General features: G+C 39.3%; 1 protein-coding gene across 1 annotated transcript in view; it reads right to left on the bottom strand.

The window, feature by feature from the left end:
* Nucleotides 1-24744, bottom strand: part of cacng2a (calcium voltage-gated channel auxiliary subunit gamma 2a) — a 79564-nt gene extending 54820 nt beyond the window's left edge. The window contains exon 1 of the mRNA XM_039687169.2: nt 23067-24744. Within this exon, the coding sequence (XP_039543103.1) occupies nt 23067-23292 (226 nt within the window). The 5' untranslated portion in view covers nt 23293-24744. The remainder of the gene's footprint in view (nt 1-23066) is intronic.
* Between the last annotated feature and the right edge of the window lie 1676 nt (nt 24745-26420).

The raw sequence follows: 26420 nt of genomic DNA, 5'->3' as shown, positions 1-26420 counted from the left end.
GTTAACTGACTAGAGGCGCATAGAGAAGGAAGTGAATAGTTGAAATAAAGTCGTTATTTTTGTTTGTTTTTGCGTACAAAAAGTGTTCTCGTCGCTTGATAAAGTTACGATTGAGCCACTGAAGACACTTGGACTATTTTAACGATGTCTTTAATAACTTTTCGAGGCCGGCAAATTTCAATTCCTCAAGAAGCCTATGGACTAGTATGGATCCAGCTCTCAGATTTCAACAAAAATATCTTAATTTGTGTTCCCAAGATGAACGAAGGTCTTACGGGGTTGGAACAACATGAGAGTGAGTAAATACTGACAGAATTTTCATTTTTGGGTGAACTAACCCTTTAAGATATTTTTTAGCAGGGATATCAAGGTGTAAAATTTCGAGCCCAAATGCAAAAGTATCTTGTTCTCCTTTTCCTACAGGTTCCTGCCTTTTGTACGGAACTCTGACTGACATGATCTGAACAGAACAAGAAAAATTAGCTCTATAACAAAACACCACAACAAGCTAGGCTAACAGTATCAGTTCCACCCCCAATATGAAATAATGTTGGTTTAGCCATAAGGAGAGCTTAAATCAAATGTCAGAACATGTACCACTGCCAATTCTTCATCTGCAACACACACACACACACACTCACTCACATGCACACCTCTCCAACCCTCCCCCTTTCTACCGGATTGCCTTAGGCAGAATGATTAATTTGTTGCTATTGATTTCTCTTCCTGAGCCAAGTGAGCGACCAAAGGCGGGACATAGTCTGTGTGCATGTATGAGAGAGGTAGAGGAACAGAGCGACTTCAGGATGACGGACGAGTTAAAGACAGACTCTGTGTGAGATGTACAACTAAAAGGAGACAACAAAGGTGTTAAAGGGATAGCCCCAAAAAATAATTCTGTCACCATTTACTCAGCTTTATGTCATTTAACGTTTTGTGTAGGTTTAGGAGTTATTGCAGCAAAATGTTCCAGCTGTTATTTTCATACAACGATAGTGAATGGTCACCCTGAATGTCCCCGATCCCCATGCTTTCCCATGATTGGAGAAGTAAGAAGCTCTGTGCAACATCACTGCCTAATGTAGGCAGCTCACTTCTAAGGGGATGTTCACTCAAAGCAAGTTTAAGCATTGTTTTTATATGTGAATATGCGCTAGATGAACATGTATTTGCACTCACATCTGTTGCAGTTTCAGACACAAGATGTTCTAAAACAATTAGGTGCTAAAGTTAAAAGAATTATGTTGAATTGTGTTACCAACTTAAATTGTCAACATTTCCCTCATCTTGTCCATCTTTTTGAATTTTTTTCTTTTCTTGGAGTGCACCGCGATGCATTCAAGGATTGCATTTTGTACAAAGTGCATTTCCGATGCTTCCGATTAAGCAGCTCTCTAGGTTTTGGACTAGGGCAATTAAGTCACACAGGTTTGGAACAACATGAGGGTGAGTGAATGACGACAGAATTTTCCCTTTTTTACTGAACTCTCCCTCCCCTGTGTCACCCATAGCCATTACATATTTCAAAAAGTAATATCCTATACTAAACCTATATTGACAAACTATATCATTTGAAAGCTTACAATCTGTAGTTTTCATATTTCAAAAACATGAAATAATGGTAGAAACCTTGTTTGTTGTCATGTCAATAGTTCAAAAGATAACATCCATTCATTTTTTTTTTTTTTTAGAAAAAAAGGTCTGAAAATATTTTAAATAGAAACAATGTATAGATTTACCATTATGTGTCAGCGAGCTATGACGCAAATGCATGTCCTTTTTATGTGATTATTAGAATTTCAATTCATTTCAAATTTCTGCCAAACTTCCCTTACTACTTCTGAATAGGATGCCTACTTCATAAATTGTAATGGAAATAATGGTTCAGATCATTCAAAACACACATGGAAATGTACTGTAAGCACCCTTATATGGGCAGTAATGAAGTCTGGTTGTGACCTAGAGAAAAAGTTTGGTAATCTTACTGAAAGCAATTTTTTTAGATATCATCCTAGAATTTGAAACACAACTTGTTCAGAGTTTTGGCTTTAATTTTCTCGCAGTTTTAGAGTCCACCAGGTTTTGAAAAAATATATTTTATATAAAATATGAATAATTAATTTTTTACATTTTCATAAACTCAAACTTCTGTAACTTTTCTACACAAATCTACCAAATGTCTTCTTTAAAAGAATACTAATCTCACAACTATATTCCAAAGCATTCTTGAATTACAAGCATTTAGCTTCGGATTGTGCATTTTCGTGTTTATTTTAAAAAAAAAGGGTCGCGACACTTATGAGCAAATAAAGAGGGAGGGGGGCCTGAAAGAAGGAGACAAAGACAGAGACTGAAACGTTAGTCTTGACAGATAAATGCATGTGGATGGATGTTCAGAATGAATTGGAGGACATGAGATGAATGCATCCAGGATTCAGTGCACTGCTTCGCTGCAGTTTTTTCCCTCTGATCCCTAATGAAGAAAAAAGCCATGGTTGCAGTCTGGATGCGTCAAACCACCTCCCCTCTTCCTCCCTTTTTCTCCTCCACTCTTAATTTTTTTTTCTACTTCCTTTTATCACACATTTCCCTTTTGCACACCTTTTCCCCTTTGGCAACTGGAAATTCATTGAGTGCATATCTTCTATTCTGCAGTGAAAGGAAAGTGAGCAAGACTACAAAAATACATTTCTTAATCAGAAAAGCATCCTTTTAAACTAGGAAAATGTATGTGAGAAGCAAAACTATAAATAAATAAACAAACAAATTTAGCACAAAAAAAGAAAAGAGAGAGAGAGAGAGAGAGAGAGAGAGAGAGAGAGAGAGAGAGAGAGAGAGAGAGAGAGAGAGAGAGAGAGAGAGAGAGAGAGAGAGAGAGAGAGAGAGGACTTGTTTTACCTATTGGCAAATACACAACCTCCTAAGTCTCTATATAAACCTCATTAAATTTGGATATATTTATACTTAAATCAAATGTATGCTAAGTTTTTTTTCTTGTTTTAAGATATTTTTGGAAAAGCTTTTAATATCTTTATATTCAAATGCTTGTAATAATTTAACAATTTTAATTTTAATAACTATAATAATGGTTTAATATCTTATCTCATTCTGTAAAATCATTATATGTATTTAATGTGATAATGCAATACAATTCCATTTTTTTGCATTAGTTAACTTCTAATGTATTTTAATGGCATTTACTAATGCATTATTAAAATCAAAAGTTGAATCTGTTTGCTAACATGTAATTAATGTTAACAAGATAAATGCTCAAACAAATGTATTGCTTACTTATTAATAATGACCTTATTGTAAAGTATTACTTTTAATGTCTTAATGTCGTTTACATTTTAAAATGCTCTCTTTTAATAAATAATAATTTTAATTTCCTAAAATTTGACCCGTTTTGCTTTAAATTTAAGTTGACCTAGAAAAACCAAGAACACTGATTTTTCAGCCATTTCTGTGTTGTATTGCATGTATAGATTTGCATTGCAAAAAGTCCCAACATCTTCCGTATGTCCGTTGCATTTCAACAATTTGAATGTTCTTTACTACTATCACTATGCATATTTCTTCCTTCATTACGTTGTGTCTCAATCTCTCCCTCTCTTTCTTCGTGCCTGTCTGCTTTTCTGCAGCCTTAATGGGCTGCAGCCGTTAAAAGGTGTTAATTCATTCTCATACTATCTTCCTCACTCACTCCCTCCCTTCCCTTCTCCTCCTTTTTCTTGCTGTTGCTATGAGCCTGTGACTCGTGACGCAGTCCTCTCATCTGATTACTTCCTGATAGTGACACACAGCAGCTTGACGTAGTGTGTCTGCCATTGGTCCCCTCAAAACACTGAGACACAATGCCTAAGTCACGCAGAGACACACATGCACACAAACTGAGTTTTTAAATGGGAATGTGTGCCACCACCGCCGCTGTGACCCTCAGAGCATGTTGTGCTGTGGGCCTGTTTGAGAATGAGCAAATATCAGAGCAAAATAGAGAAAGATATGAATCCAAGATGATTCCAAGAGCCTTGCTGCCATTCATTCAAGGCATTTCTATGGATGTGTTGGCATTTGATTTGTAAAAGTCACTCAGTCAAAGCACCTCATTACTTTTAACCCCTGATGTCATTCAAGCAACAGTTCACTAGCTTTAGCATCCACGCTAGCTCTGGTCACTCTAAGGGCCCTGAAGGAGCAGTGTGTGATCTCGGCGTAATTCATCTGATTAATTGCTTTAATTAGGCTCCTGCAGGGCTGAGCAGGGATGGATTGCATCGTGCTGCCTCACTATTGTGGACAGTCAGAGGTCAGGGTCACTAGATCCCTGTTATTCCTGCCTCTGATTTTCTGTTCTTCGCCCAGCACAGATTGACAAAAGTATTTCAGAAGAATCTAGAATCTGCGTCACTAGCACCAAATAATTTGTTAAAAATAACATTTGTTTCCCAACAGGCTTTCCAGACATTTTCTAACAAACCGGTATGGTTGATCGAACCAGATGTTTACACGTCGGACCGCTCAAACAAACATTGGGGTTCTACGTATTATTTTCTCCATAGAGAATTTTTAAGCGATTCTTTTTTTTAAGCGATCAAGGATTAAACTTTCCAGACAAAGCTACTATGAGCACCATGACTAAGTGATAGTATGTAGACTACTCCTACTCCAGCTGAAGCAACAAGTCGGTTACAGCTTCATTTTTTTTAATTTCTATTTTTCTATTTTTAAGATTTCTATAACAAATAAACTGTTTTTGAACTTTCTATTCATCAAAGATAGATTAAAAATATATTTGAATTAAAAAAAAAACAAGTTTGACCCCAAACTTTTGAACAGTAGTGTATATTTTAATTAATAATATAACTATATAAACATAAAGAAATATATAGTATTACATTGTTTGCAATGGCCATGGTTGTTCCCTATCGGTCAGTCACTACAACATAGGTCATGACTGACTATTAGGAATCTCGCTAGAGAGGCCAATCTACTTTGAGTGAAACTAAAACAAACCAATACACATTGGCGTGCAATCATTTGCATCAGTTGTGCAGCCATGGTCGCAGCGTGGGAATTTAATGGCAGCTGTTGCAATTGCACACTAGCTTTTTGCTTCGGAGCCAAGCACTTTGTATGCTGACTATACAGAGTGAATCTTTTTAGAAGCCTCTTCTGGATCTCTCCACTTTGGTGCGGGCGTGACAGCACAGCAGCGCGGGGGGTCTTCTTTGTCTCTCTCCTCTCTCTTTTTTATTTTCTGTTTTTATTTTTAAACTGAGCAAAACAAAAAAGCTGTTAAGGTGCGCGGTGAGAGCGTTCAACAGCCGTTTTCACCAGTGAGAGAGAACAGCGCACTGGGCCTCGAACATGCTAAGGCAGCATTTGTGGATGAGTCATGTATCCATTGTGGGAAGATGACCATCTTATAGCTGTGGTTGAAACTCTCATTCCTGCAAAGGGGCAGAGTCCCCATACTTCTGCGTCGCTCCAATCCTCCTCAGAGGGTTGCTTCGGGCAGTGACATAGGAGACCTGAGGATTGCAGTGAGCGCACTTCCTTCAGGGAACGGGGAATCAAATGGCGGGGCAGGGATACACAGGGATACACACGTGATACACACGTGCCGTGGAGAAGCGTGTCTTCCTTCCTGGGCCTGTAAATACTCGAAACTATTCGACATGGTTACAAGGCCTGTGGGGAAGCTGTCTCTGCCATGCACACCATGGTGTTGCTGCAGGTCCATCAGGACAAGGCACTGAAGGACCTGCCCGGGGGTGGTCATGATCCACAAGTTCTCCAAGAACTTTGTTCCTTAACGGACCTTGACGAAGGTCACCCCATGGTCAGTGGGTCGAGTGATGTCCACCTTGGTGTTCCAGGAACGCCATCTGGCTGTGTCTAGCCTACATGAGGGAGACTGACAAGCTCCGTTTACTTAACTCCCGTGTGTCCAAGACCGATGTCTTTGGCGTTCGAGAAATTCATCAGCATTTCTCAGAAACCCAGCATTTCTCGGCTGTACAAAAGCAGACAGAGGCCGTCAAATACATCCTACCGCGGCGGGCTCCTCAGTCTGCTCGTCGCCCGTGGGGCATCCTCCTGCGTCTGCACATGCCCCGCCCCTCCCACTGGAAAGCCAGTCGTCTGCTTTTAACAGTCAAACTGGGACATGTAACATGTAAGCCTATCGTCTGGTTCCACTGATGCCCCTGTCTTGAGTGCGGAGATCGCAGTCCTACTGGCGAAGGACATGATAGAGCCGGTCCCTCCAGCCTATATGAGGTCAGGACACTACAGTCCCTACTTCATTGTACTCAAGAAAGTTGGTGGGTTACGACCGATCTTGGACCTGCGACTTTTGTATCAGAGCCTCCACAGGCTACCTTTGAAAATGCTCACGCAGAAACGCATTTTCGAATGCATCCGTCCCTGAGATTGGTTTGCAGCGATCGACTTGAAGGACGCGTACTTTCATGTCTCGATTCTTCCTCAACACAGGCCGTTTCTGCATTTTGCGTTCGAGGGTCGAGTATATCAGTACAAAGTCCTACCCTTTGGGCTGTCCCTGTCCAGCCAGAACACCAGCTGGTCTTCAGGGCAACTGGGAAAAGAGCAAACTGAGCATCGCTTTGAGCCATGTATGTCCCCGGTGTGCTCAAACGTGGGGCCGACGAGCTATCACAAGCTGTGCTTCCAGGAGAATGGAGACTCCACCCCGAGGTCGTTCAGCTGATCTGGAGAGAGTTCGGGGAGACTCAGGTAGACCTGATTGCCTCCCAAGAGACCCCCCACTGCCAGCTGATTTACTTCCTGACTGAGGGGACACTCGGCACGGATGTACTGGCACACAGCTGGCCCCGGGGCCTTCGCAAATATGCATTTTCCGCAGTGAGCTTACTTGCGCAGACACTTTGCAAAGTTTGGGAGGATAAGGAAGCAGGTCCTTCTGATGGCTCCCTATTGGCCCACCCGGACTTGGTTCCCAGAACTCATGCTCTTTGTGACAGTTTCTCCCTGGCCCATTCCTCTGAGGAAGGATCTTCTGACATACCTGCCTGGCTATGTGCCTGAGGTTTCTACCACTCCTTCAAAAAACAGGTTGTGAACCTGCAAGCACATGGAGGAGCTAGACCCAGCCCTGGCTTTGCTCTGTCCCGTTCGCGCTCTGCATATGTACATGGACAAAACTCAAAGCGTCAGGACCTCAGACCAGCTCTTTGTCTATTACTGAGGATGGCCCACTGGATAGTGGATGCCATCGGTTTGGCTTACCAAGCACAAGGCGTGCCCTGCCCGCTCAGGTTGCATGCACACTCCACGAGAGGTATTGCATCCTTCTGGGAGCTGGCACGAGGCTCCTCGCTAACAGATATCCTTAAAGCTGCAGGCTGGGCGACACCTAACACGTTCGCTAGATATTATAGCCTACGTGTAGAGCCGGTCTTCTACAGTGTTCTCACCCTAGACGGGTAGAAGCACAAAGAGGCCCGGCTCTGTTGGCTTGCTGCACCCTACTGTGCAACCTTATTACTCCAGAGTAAAACCTGTTGAGTCCTCTAAAACCCCTTGGTCCAGACATGGCGGAGCGTCCGGTGCCAGGCCTCTGGTGCCATATGTGTATGTTTTCAACGGCTGCTCCTATCGGACAGTCCGTGTCTTTCCCTTGTGCTAAGTCTCCCATTATTCATGTGCAGTACAACCTTCAGTGACCTACGTTGTGGTGACTGACCGATAGGGAACGTCTCGGTTACATATGGTAACCCTCAGGGAGGGAACGGAGACGTATGTCCCGTCGCCACATCTGCTGCCACAAATGGCTTACTTATTGCTGACTTTGTGCATCGAAGGAGAAAGTATTTCAACATGACACAACTCATATTTGAGCTTGTGTTCACTCCTGACTGTGTGAATGCATTTACACATGCATACACATACATATTTACAAGCACTTTGAAGATTAGAGACTCTTTGTCCTGAGAGTGTAAAGAAAAGCCATGCTGCTCTTCATTAAAAATGCATATTGTTCCGTATTACTCTAAGAAAAATAAACAGGCAGGCACACACTTGCCTATTCCAAGCCCAGCAGAGATTCAAGACAGGTAGAGGAAAGTGGGAGTAGAGGATACCAATGACACAGCTGACAGGAAGTTCATCATCATCATCATCATCCTCCATGACCCAAACTGCATACTTATCTATTGCCACATCTGCACAAAGACATGATAGCAGCAGTCTATTTTGACATCCTGTGCAAGCTTTTCCTGAGGTTATCTTCAGAAGAGAAGCTTACAGAACCCTTTTTACACATGAATTATTTGATGTTTGCAGAAGTTACAATACCAGGTGCACATACTTTCTTGCTATAAACCCAGCCTCTACTTTCAGAATGACTTTGTGTTGTTCAAACCAGCAAGATCCTGATTTTAATATTTACATGAGCGCTTTGATTAAAATATTTATGGTTGACATGAAATCAAAATTAACCCTATTTATTTCTTTAACGGATGTTGCTGGATTTTTTCCATTATCAGAATAATTTGACCAAAGAAGTACATTTTTTTTAACATCTTTTTTACACCTTTTTTGGGTGCACTTAATTCCTTTAAATGATTGGAAGCATTCACTAAGTATGTCAGCAACCACAAAGAAACATCACAATACATGACGTTCACAGCATTCAAATAGCAATTTGCAATAAAACCCCACCTAAAACCCATTAGCACCCTGCACACACACACACACACACACACACACCAACAAACAAATCAAAACAAATAAACACACACAGATCACCTACATACCAACATGTTTAAAGCCCTCAGTACACCTTATTAACTGCATAGCAACACTCTGCCTGGCCTCATAGTGGTGTGTTTAATATGGGGAAATTGCTGTATTTTCTCTCCTGAAAATCTTCAGTCTAAAGAATTTTTTTTAGGCTGAACACTGAAATTTACACAGCCCTGCAAGAATCTGGCTTCCCTGAGAAAGCCAGTCTTGTTGAATTCTCCCAGATGAAGTTGACAGTGGCAGTCTCCTGACAGCAGTATGTTTAGCCAACAGCACCATTTGCTGTGACTGGAGGCTTTGCCAGAACTGGTGCCTGATGTAAACACAGCCATCTGAGCAGCTCTGCTCAACCACAGCACTTCTTGGCCCCTTTGGACCCAGACACCTGTACAAAGCGGCCCTCCATAATTCAAAAGTTTCAAGAATTGCAACTAAAATTGGGTGCGAATTTTGAGAAAAAGACAATGTGTGACACACGCACACATACACGCTAATAAATGAGAGGGAGGAGATACTCATACCATCAGAATGAGACACAGGGCACCGTTTACTTCCCATCAATAGTCTTCAAAATCCCTAGCAGAGCTGAAATCAATACAGACACAATGTGGACCGTTATACTTGATCTCCCACTTAGAGCAGGAGAGGAAAGTGGAGTAAGATGACTATATATTTGTATGAAACCTGATACTATACAGTGCATGTCTTCTAGTTTAGAAACTTCAAGCGCATAATTTAACCAACTGCAATTAAAAGGAGAGTCCACCCAAAAAAGAATTTACTCACCCACATGTTGTTCCACATTGACAGATCAGTTATTCAAAACTTAAAAGATTTTTGTAAAAAGTGTCATAAAACAAATCCATATGAATGGAGACATTGGAGTGTGACTCAAGAACAAACCTCATTGTTTTTTATGCATCACACTCTCATATTGTTTCACAAGACTAGAAATAAACCGCTCAATTTATGGATTCGTTTTTACAATGCCTTTATAATTAATAATAATAACTTGTTACATTCATATGGTGCTTTTTCTGGGTACTCAATGCGCTATACATGGAAGTGGGGAATCTCCTCAACCACCACCAATGTGCAGCATCCACCTGGCTGCCATAGTGTGCCAGAACACCCACCACACTTCAGCTTACTGGTGGAGAGGAGACAATGAAGCCAATCAGTAATATATATATAATAGGGCTGTGCAAAAATTAATTGCGATTAATCGCATCCAAAATAAAAGTCTGTGTTTACATAATATATTTGTGTGTGCTGTATATAATTATTTTGTATATATAAATACACACACATGCATGTATATATTTAAGAAAATGTGTTATTCATATATAAAATATTTATATTTATATAATATAGATTATGTATTTATAAATATATACAGAATTTAAGCGCAAATAATTCTTAAATATATACATGCATGCATAGGTATTTATATATACAGCACACACAAATATATTATGTAAACACAGACTTTTATTTTGGATGCGATTAATCGCAATTAACTTTTGCACAGCCCTAATATATAAGCTTTTTGCCACTTTTAAGTTTTGGTTACCTGGACTTTCAATGGAGGGAGCGAAACCTCTCAGGTCTTATGTCTTTATAATAACATTAGGGCGAGTATAATGATAACAGAATTTTAATCTTTGGGTGAACTATCCCTTTAATATGGTCATGTGGTTTCAGATGCACGAGGGACATAGAAATGCAGCATGTAGCTCAATGCACATATTTTGAAAGCCAACTAATAAAATGTACTTAATGAGCCCTGCTGCTTTGCATACTTATGAAACTAAAATACAAATTGAGGTAATGTTGTCTTTTGGGATTTTTTTGTGTGTGGGAAGGAACTCAATTTGTCATCTCATTGCTGTGAAATAACTTTACTGTGCAACTTCGTGTGACTTTAGAAAACACTTTAATTTTTGCTTCTCTTCTACAGTTCTCATGCGTCACCGTCCGTCTCTTTCCCTCGAGCACATAGCGGCAGAGGGGGGGGTGGATTTGGTCGTTTGCTCCGGCCTGGACTGAGGAGCGTGACTGTCACACTTTGCCAGCTAGGTGCTAACCGCAGGTCTGCAGAGGTGGAAACATCTCCGTTCATCCTCTCTACACATCAAGAGCCTCTCCGATGCTAACCGTGAAGATATATGCTAAAAATGTGAGTACCCCTGGTACGAAAATAGATCAGGAATAAATGAACAAGACTTTACACACGGTAATGTTTAGGGACATCTTAATGGGCTGTCTGAGTGTTGTCCTATATGAAACATTACACTTGAGGCTTGTAATACATCAAGACTGAAGCAAACACTAAGCAGCATGTGCTAAGATATGATCTTCTCCAAGGTGAAACTCACCCATAGGATGGAAAAAAAGATATCATTAATTTCTGAAATGACAGCAATGAGATTAAACGGCAATAAGAGAAAATGGAGAGTAAATGGATTATCATGCTTCTTAAATTGCTCTCTTGAGTAAAAGACTCCTCACATGTCTCCTCTGTAGTGTCAGATTTAATGTCTCACTGTGCTATCCATCCATCCATACATCCAGGTTTGTGTGTATAAGAATTTCTTCTTGTACAGATACACATTGTAACAGGGTTCAGATATTATGGGAAGAAGGAGGTGGGAACCGGCGAACATTCAACACTTTAATAATAAAATAAACAAATCCTAAATGAAAGTAAAGCTCAGCCTCGTCCTGCTCGTCACACACATACAGTGAAATGTTTCTTGAGGATCAAATGAGCATTTTAGAAGGATTTCTGATGGTTCATGTGACACTGAAGACCGGAGTAATGATCCTGAAAATTAAGTAAAAAGTATATATATTCTTTACTGTACGTACTCTCTCTTTCTCTTTCTGTACTATATTTTGTGTGTATACGTACTCTGATTGTATGCATCATTCATTTCCTAATGGGTTTTCCACTCTGAGACAAAGCAGATAGATGAAGAATAATTGAGGTCTCCAATAAGTTTCTTGACCTATAAATGAGCAGCATCTGAGCACTACAGTTTTCTTCCAATTTTTCTCCTGAATATTTCACACTTCCTTTAAACAGTTCTGGCCTAATTTCAACACACTTTATAAAAGACCAAATTAAAATTCAAACGTGCTCTGCAAGTTAATGTTATGTGGGTGTTAGATGGGGTATCTGATCACATCCCCTCACTTTAGTGATGCATGGTGTTTGGGTTCCTCTCTGACACAAAGCTAATGCACTGTAATGGATTGCAAATGAACTGTGCCAAGGACACCACCAATTCATCACACCTGAGAGGGCTGCAGACTCCACCGCCGCTATCGGGGGAAAAACAGCAAAACACTTTGACTTAAAATGAATGGAGCAGATATAGAGTTAATCAGCATATATGGCGGTAATTCCCCTCTCTACTTTAAATCTGCAAAATGGCCGTCAGAGAACGGGGTAAAGGGAATAAATGAATGATCTCCTTTAAATATCATCACAAAATTGGCCTAATGGTCTACAACACTAGAAATGAGATCAATTCTATATAATTGGTCTTGCCCAGTATAATAGTATCACAGAGATTTTGGCACTTGCTGTACATGCAAGAGGACACAAAGTGAATTTCTAAATGACCCCATAATTCTTTTCTGCCATGCAGGAATCCATATCAATGCTTCAGTTGGAGCCAAAAAGTGTAATTGAAATAATCCATACAATTCATATTCCAAGTCTTCTGAAGTGCTTTGAGTGAAGAACAGACAGAAATTTAATAACAAAATGCCAGATAAAATGTTCTGAAGCACCATATTTTAATATATTTAAGTACATTTACAAAGGAAATGAATATACTACACCGTTTAAAAGTTTGGGGTCAGTAAGATATTTTTTTCCCCGTTTGAAATAAATAATTTATTGTATCCAGCAATGATGCATTAAATTGTAATAAATGCTGTTCTTTTTAACTTTCTATTCATTGAAGCACCCTAAAAAAATGTGTAGCACATCACTGTAAAAAATGAATCAAGGGTCTTGTAATTTTCATTAAAAAAATGAAGTGCTATTAGAAGACATCCTGACATAGCTTTTTGGTACATAATGGCTACCGTAGATGCAACACGCATTTGAAAAAGCAAGGCGCTGGAGAGCACAATTCGTTTGAATGCAAAATAAATCTTCACAGCTAGATGGGAGAAATTCCTACACAATGTCCCTTTAAGCAATAATTTTGCTAAAATGATAATACAGCAACAAGTTTGTATCTGTGCTGTGCTAATAGCATACAGTTTTATTAGTTATACAATATAACTTAAAGTCTAAATAAATAGGAAATTTCCACTCCCTCGAAATTCACAACATTTTAAGAGTCAAATTAAAATAAAAAGCATATTTCACGAAAAATATTAAATTCATTGTTTCATAGACATAAATATTTTAGGGGATTTTACATGATTTATTCAGGTAGATTCCATGAAAGAAATCAAACCTTAAATACTTAGCAGCAGCACAATAGTTACTAATGGTTATAACAACATTTTTATTTGTGTTCATATCCCAGAATATTATTGTTTTAACTATATTTTTGATGCAGCCTTGATGATCACAAGAAAGAAATTAGACCCTAAACTTTTGGATGATATTATATGACTTAAATGTTACTCTACCTATATGATATTGCTTGAGAGGACTTGGAAGATAATGCACTAGTCCTATGGACCATTTAATAATGTTCTTTATCAGCTTAAAAAACCTTAGTCACCAGTGACTTTAAATGTTAGCAAGAAAGGCATGTGGCTATTTACCTTAGGTATTTACCTTAAAATGCCTTTATTTTCATGCCATTGTACCATTATTTACTTCTGAAGATTATTATCTCGTTTTAGCTTGGCGCTAAAGTTTAGTTTCTGCTTATCTGATTCATTCATTCATCAGCTATAATCAGTGATGTTAGAGGAGGCTGTTCCCACACATGGATCCTGGGGGTGTCCTCTATGTTTCCTGGGTCAAAGGGCAGAGGAATCACACAATGCACCCCGACCAAAAACAAAATTCGATCCATATCTTTCCCCTGGTATAGGCAACCTGCAAGAGATTTAATGAATGACATCACTCGGCTCCTCCTACTTGTGACAGGACTGTCAAACAGTTATGTTTATGGCCCTTTCTAATTTCACCACATCATGTACAGTTTATTACAATGACTCTGATCATTTAGCAGTCCCTTGTATGCAAAAAGAATGTGGATTTTACTAATGCAGATGTGCATCCCAGTAAAGGGTCAACTGAGTGGGGAGGGATACAGAAGTTCCAGAATAGCATGAGTACTCCTACACATGCACCTGCCAACATTCAGGTACAAAGAAAAGAAGCAAATGCAGAACGAGAAAGCAAGCGATATGAGAGAAGGCGAGAAATGAGATGTGGAACAGACTGTTCTGTTGCACTCTGATCACTGCCGTCACATTCAACCTGCTTTCAGAGCTGAATCAGAATTAGAAAGATTCAAATGGTATTCCACCCGGGCCGTCTCCCAATCCAATATTAATAATGCCCCTGAGACCCTAATTATGTTCCCTTCTGTCTGAGTGGCAGAGGAGAATTTTGTCCTCTAATTTTGGCAGAGGTTGTCTAGATGTAAAAAAAAAAAAAATGTGTCCTGCATTTGAGAGGTTCAAAGTGAGTCCTGGCTTGCCAGTACATTAGCTTTAAATAAGAACATTATTCATCAAAACAAATAGCTTCTGTCAAATGGACGGTGAACCCCACAAATATTTTATTCTGTAATCATTTACTCATCCTCATGTCTTTTGAAACCTATATAACTGATTTACTTCTGTGGAATACAAAAGCAGATATTTATAGCAAAATGTTAAAGCTGTGCCTTTCTGTCTTCTAAATGAATAAATGCAAATGTAAACTTCTTCCTAAAAAAAAACAACAACTATTGTATGGCTTCAAAAGACTTGAAACAAACGCTATGTTCACACTGTTAGTTTTTAAGACTGACAACAGAATTTAGGCCACGTGTCCACCAAAGCGTTTTTAGTCAACTGAAAATGCTAGGCGCTCTGTGGAAAATGCCTGGCTGTGTGCGCTTGAGAGCGTTTTGGCAGCACAGCAGGGTTTTTTTTTTTTTTTCAGTTACTTGCAATGATATGGAATATCCGCGGAAGTGTTACTAGTATCTCATTTCACAGGCAGTTTGTTTCAGTGTTTATATAAAATGTCGGTACAATGTAACGCATTTGCTCTGGCTCTTGTTTTAAATAATTTTGTTTCATTATTGTGCTACTTGTTATCATCTGTTGATGGTGTACAAGCAGAATATGGCGGTTGGTCAGAGTTGTATTTGTCCCGCCCCTCCTCCACTGTGATTGGACATCTGGGTAAAAGGTGACCGTGATGAGTGCTGCGTTTTACCCTAAGTTGACACACAGCTCAAACCGCTACACGTGGTAGACGTGTTTGGTAGATACGTGTTTGTGCAATGCAGAGCGGTGCAACTCTCTTATACTGTAGGAAGTGACAGCCCACTAGTTCTCCAGTCCGGTTCCATTCACACAGCACAGGTTCCCTTTCTGCATCAGAATAGCAAGGCTATGGGAATCTTTAGATTTATGGTCATGTGTGAAATCAGTCCAATGACGTGGCGGGACGTCAAGCTCTATAAATAGCAACTGTGCCAAACAATGTCAGCTTCTGTGCCTTAAGCAAGCATTCTGTGTATGAATTGCTCTGTTCTATGTATTGTCCATTTTGTCCCGTATCGTTCATGTGAATACGTTATAATGACAAGCAAACACCAGCTCAAATCATTTTTATATTACGGACAGTAACTGCGGTCGCACCCACTTTACAAACTGGCACTCTAGACCCTCCTGTGGGCTCAGGGCAAACTGCTCTCCTTAGGCACCAGTATCAGGGAGCAGACATCATGTTGAGGCCCAGGAAAGGAGACTCCACTCCGGGGTGGAGTTGATCTTGAGGGAGTTAACTGGACCTATTTGCGTTTTAAGAAACGACCCACTGTCCACCCTGGTTCTCCCTCACACATCCAACCACAGCATCAGCGTTTTATACTCTATTTTATTCAGGGTTCCCACACCTTGGTTAGCTTAAAATTCAAGGACCTTTCAAGGACTTTCCAGGTCCAATCCTCTCAAATTCAAGAACTTAAAGTGGGACACCTGTGTTGTGTCCAATAACAAACGTTGGGATACCATCGTAGTAGTTTTGTGCACACGTGAACGTCATGGCAACGTACAACACAAAGTACCTCACGCTGGAAACACAACTTAACGCGTAAATGTGCGTAACTAACGTAAATGAAGAAAGCTAGTATGCATAGGCCACGAAGTGGCGAAAAAACACATTAGAGGACTGGAGGGAATAATATGGATTTTTTTTTACAATAAATGTTTTGCACAAAATAAATTCAAGCACTTTCAAGGCCATTTATATATGTTATACAAAAACTTTCCAGGGCCTTGAATTTATTTTTTTCAAATTCACAAACTTTCAAGGATTTCAAGAACCCTAATATTAGCAGTTTTCAGTGTCACATGATCCTAGAAATAGAAAAATCGTAACAATCTAAATGTCTTTACAGTCACTTTGATCAAATGCATCCTTGCTGAATGAAACTATAAAATTCTTACTGACCCCAAACTTTGAACAGTAATGTCTGATACATATATTCTTTTTTTTTTGCTTCGTAAACTTCCAGTGATTTTAACTTTAAAAGGGATTTCACCTAAAAATTAAAATTCTGTTATCATTTACTTACCCTCATGTCATTCCATACAATACAATCCAGCTACAAATATGCCACCTTAACTGTATTGTTCATGTGAAGACAATGAGAAAAGTTGTTGAACGAAGCAGCATTATGAAATAGCTCATATACAATGCCTAAACAATCTGTCAGGTTAACACAAGCGATATTTGAACCTGACAGAATGTTTTGGCATTGTATATGCTGGCTTCCACTATTTTCTTTATCACATCACTGGTGTTTATAGGATAAGTGGATCATGGTTTTAAAGTGTTTCAGAGAGAGTGAAAAGCCATGGTGGGCATGCCAAAGAATTTTTTTTTTTATTTATTTTTTTTTTCCTTTGGTAGTTTAGAGCTGAACTGGGATGATTGTTTTGGGGCAAGAGGCCTGTGTGAGCAAAACTGAAGCATGCAGTAGTGTTGTAATTCTGCATAATGCCACTTTAGACCTGGGTCATTAGCTGGGCAGATACATGCCAGGCTGGTAATCCTTATCTGATCAGTTTATGAGAGTAATCCGTCTCTACACCATTGCCAAGCATGGCTAAGTCCCACGGCCTGTCTGTCTATATCACATATACATAAGAATAAGGCATTTTTAAACAAAATGCGACCACGAATTTTGACCAAGATGCGATTCACAAATAGCAACACAAAGCAGCCATACTGATTCAGATGACCTGGATGAACGCAGAGTATGAAACCTCACATGCACTTGCTTACAAAGAGCACATTTGTGAGCATGAACCAGAGAGAGGTGAGAAAAATGTAAGAGTATTTTGCACCCCCTCCCGCTGAGGTGGCGCGGGTTATCTCTTCAAACATACGCTTTGGCTGCCTGCGAATAAAAAACGTGCGCAGGATGTCCATTCATTAGCAGCGGTCCCCTGTAGCCTGGGAAATATTCAAGGCGACTCGAAGCGTTCGGAAGAATGATCTGTCCTATTGGGAAAGTTGCTGTCACAGAGATTTGGATGATAAGTGCTGGGTATCCGAAGAATATAACTGCGCCTCCTTTGTCACTGTACTTTGCTGTGCTTTTCTTGAGCTCTCTTTGTGCTGTACCCTCACATTCATTATTAGAGTACTGAAGATTAATAACGCAGATTAACTGTTCTGCAAACTACACTTGGGTCACTACGGTAATGGCGGTCCACCGTTCAGCAGTTTGTGTTCTATTACGACAATGTTTATATGTGTACATACATGTTCTGAAACTCATAGAGATGCAATGTCATGCTGATTGATATTTGGTTCCACTCACTGTAGGGACACATTCTAATCTGCAGTGATACTATAATGGCTCCGTGGGTGTCAAGAATAAGACCTTAACAAGCTGTCATCTTTCACTGAGAGGTGCGATAACAGCAAGTTGGATTGTGCTATGCTTTTGAGTTGCAATTTTTTATTTTTTTTGGTCGGGTTGACAATTTTTGCTTTGAGATTTAAGATTAAAATTTTAATAATAAAAAAGTAAAAAATATGCAATGACCATTAAAAGTATTTGTACATTTAAGTCTAGTTTAAAGTATACAAATTTAATTGTATTAGATAACTAGATGTCAAACCAAGTGGCATCTGCAAATAGATAATGCTGGACTTTTTTAATTTCAGACCTAACTTCAAATATCTTTACCATTTCTGTAATTACTTTTATTTTTTTTTCTTTCTCAAAGAGTAACCACATGTGTAGTTCACTATTTTTCACTATGTACCATAATCCAATTTAGTTTGACAACTAAAATACTTTTTTTGTCCACTAGACATGTTTTTTCTTTAAGTGTGCTGCATTTGTTTTAATAAACACCTGTTGGTTTTGAATCTAATGATCATTTTTAAGTGTGGCTTAAGTGTTCAAACACTTTGGGAGCCAATGTAAGTTCATTGGGAACAAAATAGATCTGCTGATGCTAGAAATTAATGCAAACGTACTTAAAGCAACTCTGAAATATATATAAGAATAAAACGTAAATGGATACATGCCGCTGCTGCTTAATTAGCTATTGGCCTCTACAAATATTTTTGAAGCATTGCTCCGACTGATGTAAACCTCCATAACTGACAATAGTTACATTTTATGTAGCATTAAAATAATTTGATACAAGTCAAATACATACTACGGTTCAAAAACATTCAAGAAATATTAAATCAGTTCTTTTAACTATTTTAACTTTTTTTTTTTGAACACCAAATTATCATATTAGAATTTCTGGAGGATTATATGACTCTGTAGACTGGAGTAATGATGCTGAAAATTAGGTTTTGCCATCACAGGAACAAATTTTTTTTATATATATATATATATTAAATGGGTTGTTTTAACCCAATATGGACGAATATGGAGTCCATAATATGGACTAACTCAAATGCTGGGTTAAAAATGTAATTAAAAAATGTTACCCAAAGGCTGGGTTTGTCCATATTTGACCCAAAGTTGGGTTAAAACAACCCAGCCTTTTTTAGAATGTGTGTATATATATATATATATATATATATATATATAAATCACGTTTTTTTTTTTTACTGTATTTTTGATCAAATAAAGCCTTGGTGGGCATTAGAAACTTTAAAAAGAAAATGTTACCGACAGTAATGTACAGTAAGTATACCAACAATACCATAAAGATGGTTACCAAGGGTAGATGTTAAATATCTGAAGCTTTGTTAAAATTGCTGAGGACAGTTCAGTAGAGGTTGTTTCCTCTCTCTCATCAGTTTGGAGCACTCCAGGGACAAATTACACTAACACTCTTGCCCACCTGCATGCTGTAAATCTATTCCTCCCCAGCAAATCATCTTCTGCACTGACCACTGAGATTTACATCCTCGCCAGCCTACACAGTCTATGAGATGATAGTGCAAGATGGGCTCTGCGAGGCAGCACCTGGTTGATGGATCCAGCATGTAGGTTGAGGGATAAGTGTTATTTACTGTTGCATCTAATTGCTTTTTTCATAGCGTCTGAGCATGAGATCTGTGTGAGACTGAACTGATAACAGAAGGATGATGTTTCACATTGAAGCAGCAAGATCCTATTTACTTAAGGCTTATCATAGACCACCTAATTCTGCAAATGAGCTGACTGTATAATCAGCTATTTAAGTGTTCTACTATTTAAGTTTTTTTTCCCCTAGTGATTTTATTCAACTCATTTTGGAATTACTGGCTGTTGAAAAACTGTAGGATTTATTTTTTGACACAATTTTTGCAATTTTTTTTTTCATTCTCCAGTGATCAATTCTGGTAGCGTACAGTTCAGTTGAACCAAAACAAAAAGTATGCCATTGCATTGCTAATACAAAGAATTTGACCTCGGTCTGCAATGAAATTAACATTACAAATGACTGACTGTCATGTGGAATTTTGTTGGGCCAGTGACACACTTAAACACAGGCACTACAAAGAAATATATTAGGAAATATTTTACATGGAAATCAGGTTCCACTTGTTTAATCTCACAGAGCACTTTTTGATCCAACAGATTCTCCTGCACACCAAAAGTAACATAATGACAGATGTTGTAAGCCTGGAGTATTTCAGTTTTTTTGACAGACAAACCTTAAAGGGTTCAGCCAAAAATGAAAATTCTGTCATTAATTATGGGTGCTTTGTTTGAGCAAAAAACATAATTTACCACTTTATATTACAAAATCTCCAACACGCGTTCACACAACAAAGTCTGCTTATGCGTAAACACAACACAAGGGTTGTGGTGCTCTTGTGAAAGCTTGTTGGAGATAATGATTTTGTAAATTATGTTGCTGTTTTTTCTTGCGCAAGACACTCGTGTTGCTTCATAAAATTGAGGTTAAATCACTGGAGTCACATGCATTACATTTATGATGCCTTAACACTTCCTATCTGAGCCTTGAAAGTGGTAGTTGTGTTGGCTGTCAATGAAGGTACAGAAAGTGAACTAACCATTAAAAGGGGTCATATAATGACATTTTCATACAAGTTAATTTTGATTCTTTAGGGTCTAAATGAAAAGTGTGTTATACTTCAATTACTAATTCTCCTAAGTATTGCAAGAAAACTCATTTTACCTGGTCAATAACATGTTTTCAGCACGCCGTTTCAGTGCATGTGTCTTTAAATGATAATGAGCCTCGCTCACTCCACCCTCTGTTCTGTGGGACGTTTTGACACAACACACATGAAGTGTTGCCTTGACAACCGTTATATAGGTTATATTTTGGAAAAAGAATGGCAGCGGGAGTCTCTGTGCGAGCATATCAGTTTGAACCAGAGTCAGAACAAGGAACAAGATGATGGCCGCAAAGAAGTTTGACAACTAAGTATTGAACAGGGCGTTTCTGAATGGTTGGTTAACCTAATGTCACTTTGATCGATCTTTGTATGTACTAGCAGGGTCGAGTAGTGAGATACGAACAAATGTGTTTACTGATGTATACATTATTTCATGACAGATTGATGTTACAGTTAATGGTCATAATTTTTTTTCACAATTTGCAAAGATTAATATAAAGGTTAATAAACTTACACTCACTTCTTCTGGAGGTGTAGCAGGGACATGAATAGTTGGTCCTGATTCGTTTTTTCAGCTGCTTTATACTGGCCCTCGTTTATAAAGCAGTCTGGTGAGAAATGATTTGCGCAAATATAAAAACATTGGCATTGATCTTGGGGAATATTTCCTTTGAAAACAAAACTTAGTCACTGTGTCTTCAGTGGTTCGGATTTAGGAACATCAAAATGACTGCTGTGTTTATTATTAAACCCAAGAACAGAACACCACTTAGACGCCATTCTGCTCCAGCGTATCAACAATAGCATACTATGATGACAGCTCGCTCAGGGTGGGTCTGTGTTGAAACACTGCTGTCAATCAACAATTGTGGGAGGGGTGTCCGACCGTGTGATGTCACACGGTCAGATGGCTCGATTTGAGGCAGGGAAAAACATATGAGGAGATTAAAACAAAAACACTGGATAGATTTTTATCATTATGATGGTTGTGTACAGGCACTGCCAACACACATTTCAGTACAATCAACAAAAAGTGCATGTACCATTATATGACCCCTTTAAGGATAAATTGACAGACAAACCTAAAAAGCAGATGTTATGGACACACTGACAGATGTGATCAAAGTCACTTGTCATGGTCAGCATATGGCAATAACAACATGCTGTCATGATGATGATCAAGATCAGCAGCATCTAATCTCCCCTGTCAGTATGCCTCTTAATTGAACTCATTTGACTGTAAATGACTTGGCTTCATCATGTCTTTGCCAATTCAAAGTGTCCAGCCTCTGAAATAATGCTTCATAGATTTTCATCCATAGGTCTTCCTGTGGTCTAGAAGCAGCAGAGGATACATATGGCTGTGTGCCTCAGAGACCCAGGCCATCTTCTGTGCCTCAACTGAGCCCTGGTGAGGATGAGGGAGATTTGTTATGCTCTGTGACCTCACAAGGTGATCTTGCTTGGCCAAAGTCAGCAGTCAGTTCAGCCACTGAAGCATGACAGGAAATCAACAGTCTGTGAATGTTGACCTGACATACAGAGAGCCTTTCTGAACATGGTTCATGTGAATAGCATTTTTTCCCCAGGTGTTACCTATAGTGGAAGTCCAGTACATGCATTTATCTGCTGTTATATCCATAACCTTCCAATGTGGAAATGCATCTTAAAGGCATAGTTAACCCCTTTTTTATTATCATTTATTCACCCTCATCACTCTTAAAAATAAATCTAAAATCTAAAAAAAAAAAAAAAACATCCATTGCAAAAAACCTTTTGCAGAATGGAAAAGTTTCATAGATTATTTTATAGATTATTTGGAACTGTATAGATCCCAAAATAATCTTTTTTTAAGTGGTCATTTCAAAGCTGCATAACTTTATTTTTTATGCTGAACACACACACACACACCATTCAGTCATGTTGTGGACCTTTATTGTATGGATAAAACATTCTTCAAATTATATTCATTTGTGCTCCACAGAAGAAAGAAAGGCAATTTGGAATGACATGAGGGTGAGCATGACCTAATTTTACTTTTGTGGTGAACCATTAGCTTAGAACGTGGTTTCTAGTTGGCCTAAGCTGTCTATTTGCTGGTCCAAGCAGGACATTAGCTGCGGCAAATCTATATTAGAACAGCAACAAACCAGCTAATAGCTGTCACTAGATTAATGTTTTCAAACCGGTTTTTAGAACATGATCATCCAGCAAGAAACCAGCTACAAGTTACAACTCGCCATAAGAGACAGCATTTTGTTTGGACTAGGCCTATATCTAGCAATACCCTGTTTGATATCTTTCACACCAGTTTGATATCAGTGTTCGCGTCTATCGCTGTCCGTGGTGCTGAAAGTGGAGTTTTTAAACCATCATGAAAGCAGTAGGCCTAAGATGCGTTTCCGTAACAACCGACATGAACACGTGTGTACGTGCTGAGATGAACCCTCTAATGCAAATGGGGGACCGCTAAACGTCATCGGGTGGATAAAAAAAAGCATGACAGTCGTCTTACCTTCCAAGCAACATGTCCTCCACAGTCCCGAATGGGTCATCACCTCTTCGTTCTTCTTGCTGGTTTCGTTCTCGTTGTTGGTCTTGATCTTACACACGCCGCGCGAGTACAGCCAGTAGTCCGTGCCCACCGCGATGGTCATGAGACTGAAGGCAGCGAATGCGCCCACCGTGGTCAATAACATCTGAACTCCGCGGTCAAACACACCCATGTTTCCGCATTCCATGAAAGGGGGACCCCCTTTCCTCTTGATGTATAGGAAATAAATATTTGAAAATTTACGGGACCAAACCAAATTTAAAAAATGGGATATATTTGAGCGAAAGGAGGGGGAAGGGGGAGGATGCGGTAGGAACCTTATGGTTGCGTTTGGGTGAGAACCGATTAAGGAAGAAATAGGTGAGCCTTTCTGGCTGTTTTTGTTTTGTTTTGTTTGTTTTTGGAGAGGAACGCTGTACGCTTTCCACTCTGATCCAACAAAGAGCAATTTCAGCCTTCTAAATCGTTTGTCCTGGTCTTTGTTTCTAAACGAGGTAAGATATGCAGCAGCTACGCTCCAGCTTAAACTTACACATTCACGCTGCAAAGCCACTAATCAAAGATAATAATTAATTGCCGAGGCCTGTAATAATGGCCTGAACATGTCATTCAAACGGCACTGCAATTAAGCCAATGTTAAACAATAGCTACTCGGTTTCAATCATGACAATTTTAGGCGCGTAGATTTGATGTAGCCTATTAGAAATTGAGGATACTGATTTAGGAAGAATGTGGAATTCAGACTGGCGTTGATGGAGCAATGGTAGGTTTTGCTTCTGATCGGAATCTAAATAATTCACTGGGTTACAACAACTGTTGACCTACGTAGCTGCTTAACCAACACGCTGTCTTCTCATAATATGGCTAAGCAAATAGTGTATTCTAATCAAGAGGGAAAGACGCAGAGAGAGAGAGATCGAGAAAAAAAACCCAGAAAGAACAGGATAAGCTCAACTGAAGTGCAGGAGCAGAAAGAAAAAATATAGGATAGATGGATGGATGGCCAGGATAGTCCAGTTCAAAACCAACGAAAAGAATGTCCAGGCGAATCTAAATCTGCTGCCGCCGCTCTCGCATCAATTTGACAAATCAAGTCAACGATGAAATGAGGAAATTCACCGAGAACGAAACATAAATGAGCAAATTAGACTAATAAAATAAAGCACTACTATATATCCTTTTTCCTAAAATTCCGATCCCCAGTTTCCATATGTATCTCCTAGCTCTTTGAAGGTTTCTTCCGAAAATGGCAATCTGCTGTTGAATATGGTGCCGTCGAGGATCCGGTTAGAGCAGGGAGCATCCAGCAGAACGAGCCGACCATTACTCGTCATAGAGCCGGCTAGATGAGACCGAGGAGGCGGAGGCGCCGCAGCTGCTGCTGTATTCTAGACCCGTCACTGATGCTCGCTTATCCAAATCCGCGCTGGCTTTCTCGCACCCAGAACCGTCCCGCTTGCAGAGCCCTTGCGCCATAAAAAAAAATACAAAAAAAACAACAACAACAACAACAACAACAACAAAAAACCTGAGAATGAGGAACGTGGTGTGCAGGGAAAGGAGGATACGGGTCTGCTTCGGTCCCCTTTTTGCTTGTGTGCTAGTGAAGATTTGGGAGAGGGATGTAGGCAGGCGTGCTGTGGCGAGAGAGAGAGAGAGAGAGAGAGAGAGAGAGAGAGAGAGAGAGAGAGAGAGAGAGAGAGAGAGAGAGAGAGAGAGAGAGAGAGAGAGAGAGAGAGAGAGAGAGAGAGAGAGAGAGAGAGAGAGAGAGAGAAGGAGAGAGTGTTACACAACAGAGAAGGGATATGTGTGGCGACAGAAAAGGGTGCAGTTAAAACTCTCATTTGAATGGAGCGAAACATTCGAATATTAACTCACGTCCTCGAACGAATATAGTAGCCTAGATTTAAATCGATGCTTGCATGCTGAGTTACAGTGCTGGGTTATATCGGACTGCATGTTATGTGGATTATGTAATCGAGTTAAAAAATCAAGTTGTTTTATTTAGAAATGCCTATATTTTAAAATACACAGAGCCACACGTACGATCACGTTCAGTAGCTATTCGTCAACTACCTAACATTAGCATTGTAAATAAAACAAATTTTTTGTTATTTGTAAATAGGCTAATATTAAAGCTGCTGTCCGTTGCTTTTTGGGTTAAAAATATCCAAAATAAAATTGAGCGAATACATAACCAGCCAGTGTTCAAAAATGGCTACAGAAAAAAAAGAGACTGCAACCGGACCCATGTGAAAACAAGGATAGCCTAAATATCGGAAGAGCATTAAATGTAATGATGCAGTGCTGATGTTGAATATTGACAATTTGAGAACAAGGTATAATTTGCACAGTTTTCAGTGATATGATAAACGATTGTTAGATTTAATCAGCGCAGTTTACTGCAATTATTTTTTTCCTTTAGTTGTTCAGAACCAGAACAAAAGTGGATGTTACTTGTTCAGATGACATTTTCCAGTGGAAATTCTTATGTTGGGCATATTTCCAAAAAGAATAATATGATTCCGAATGACAGTATCCACACCGGTGCGGTGATTGACAGCTGCACACTTTCCTCAAACACTGGATTCATCCGCGCTGTGCCTTGTTGAAGCACAACCCATGTAAAGTTGATAATTCCGTGAATAACTGCAATGGCAGATTTTGAACCGAGATGGCAACAAAGAGGAAAAACTGCGGACTGCAGCTTTAAATAATGTTCTCAAGTGGCTTTAGCGCACTCTTTTTTTCAACCAAAATAAAAAAAAAGAATAATAATTGAAATATTCTGAACTGGTTTGTTGAGTGTCACGTTGGACTGCATGTTAGAAATATAGGCTAAGTCAAAAGAATGGTCCAAAAAGTTAAGAGAAGATATCATCACCCTTCACAAACAAGAAACATGATACAGATATTTAATGTACATAACTGAATTTAAAAGAAAAACTAAGAAAGAAACACTAATTTCAATGAAAATACGATAAACATGATAAAGATAGCGAAGGCACTAAATGTTCCTGGAGACACAGAAGAATAGTTAGCAAGTTCGAAGTTTAAGGAACAGGGATTACACTACCTGGACAGGGCAGAAAAAGGAAGCTATCAACGGTGGCAACCAGTTTTCGAAGAAGACAGGTTCAGAAAATCCCTTGAGTGTCTGTAGAAGACCTGCAGCAAGATTTGGTGGCAACAGGCAATGAGATTTCAGCTTGCACAGTAAGGCGAGTACTAAACGCATGCGATTTCCATGCCAGAACTCCAAGAGGTACACCACTGACCCAAAGCACAAGAAAAGTGCTCAAAATCTTATAAATA

Source organism: Pimephales promelas, chromosome 3 (assembly GCF_988280905.1).
Source record: "Pimephales promelas chromosome 3, fPimPro1.hap1.1, whole genome shotgun sequence".
Classification (NCBI taxonomy): Eukaryota; Metazoa; Chordata; class Actinopteri; order Cypriniformes; family Leuciscidae; genus Pimephales; species Pimephales promelas.
This window is presented reverse-complemented; position numbering and strand designations above follow the sequence as displayed.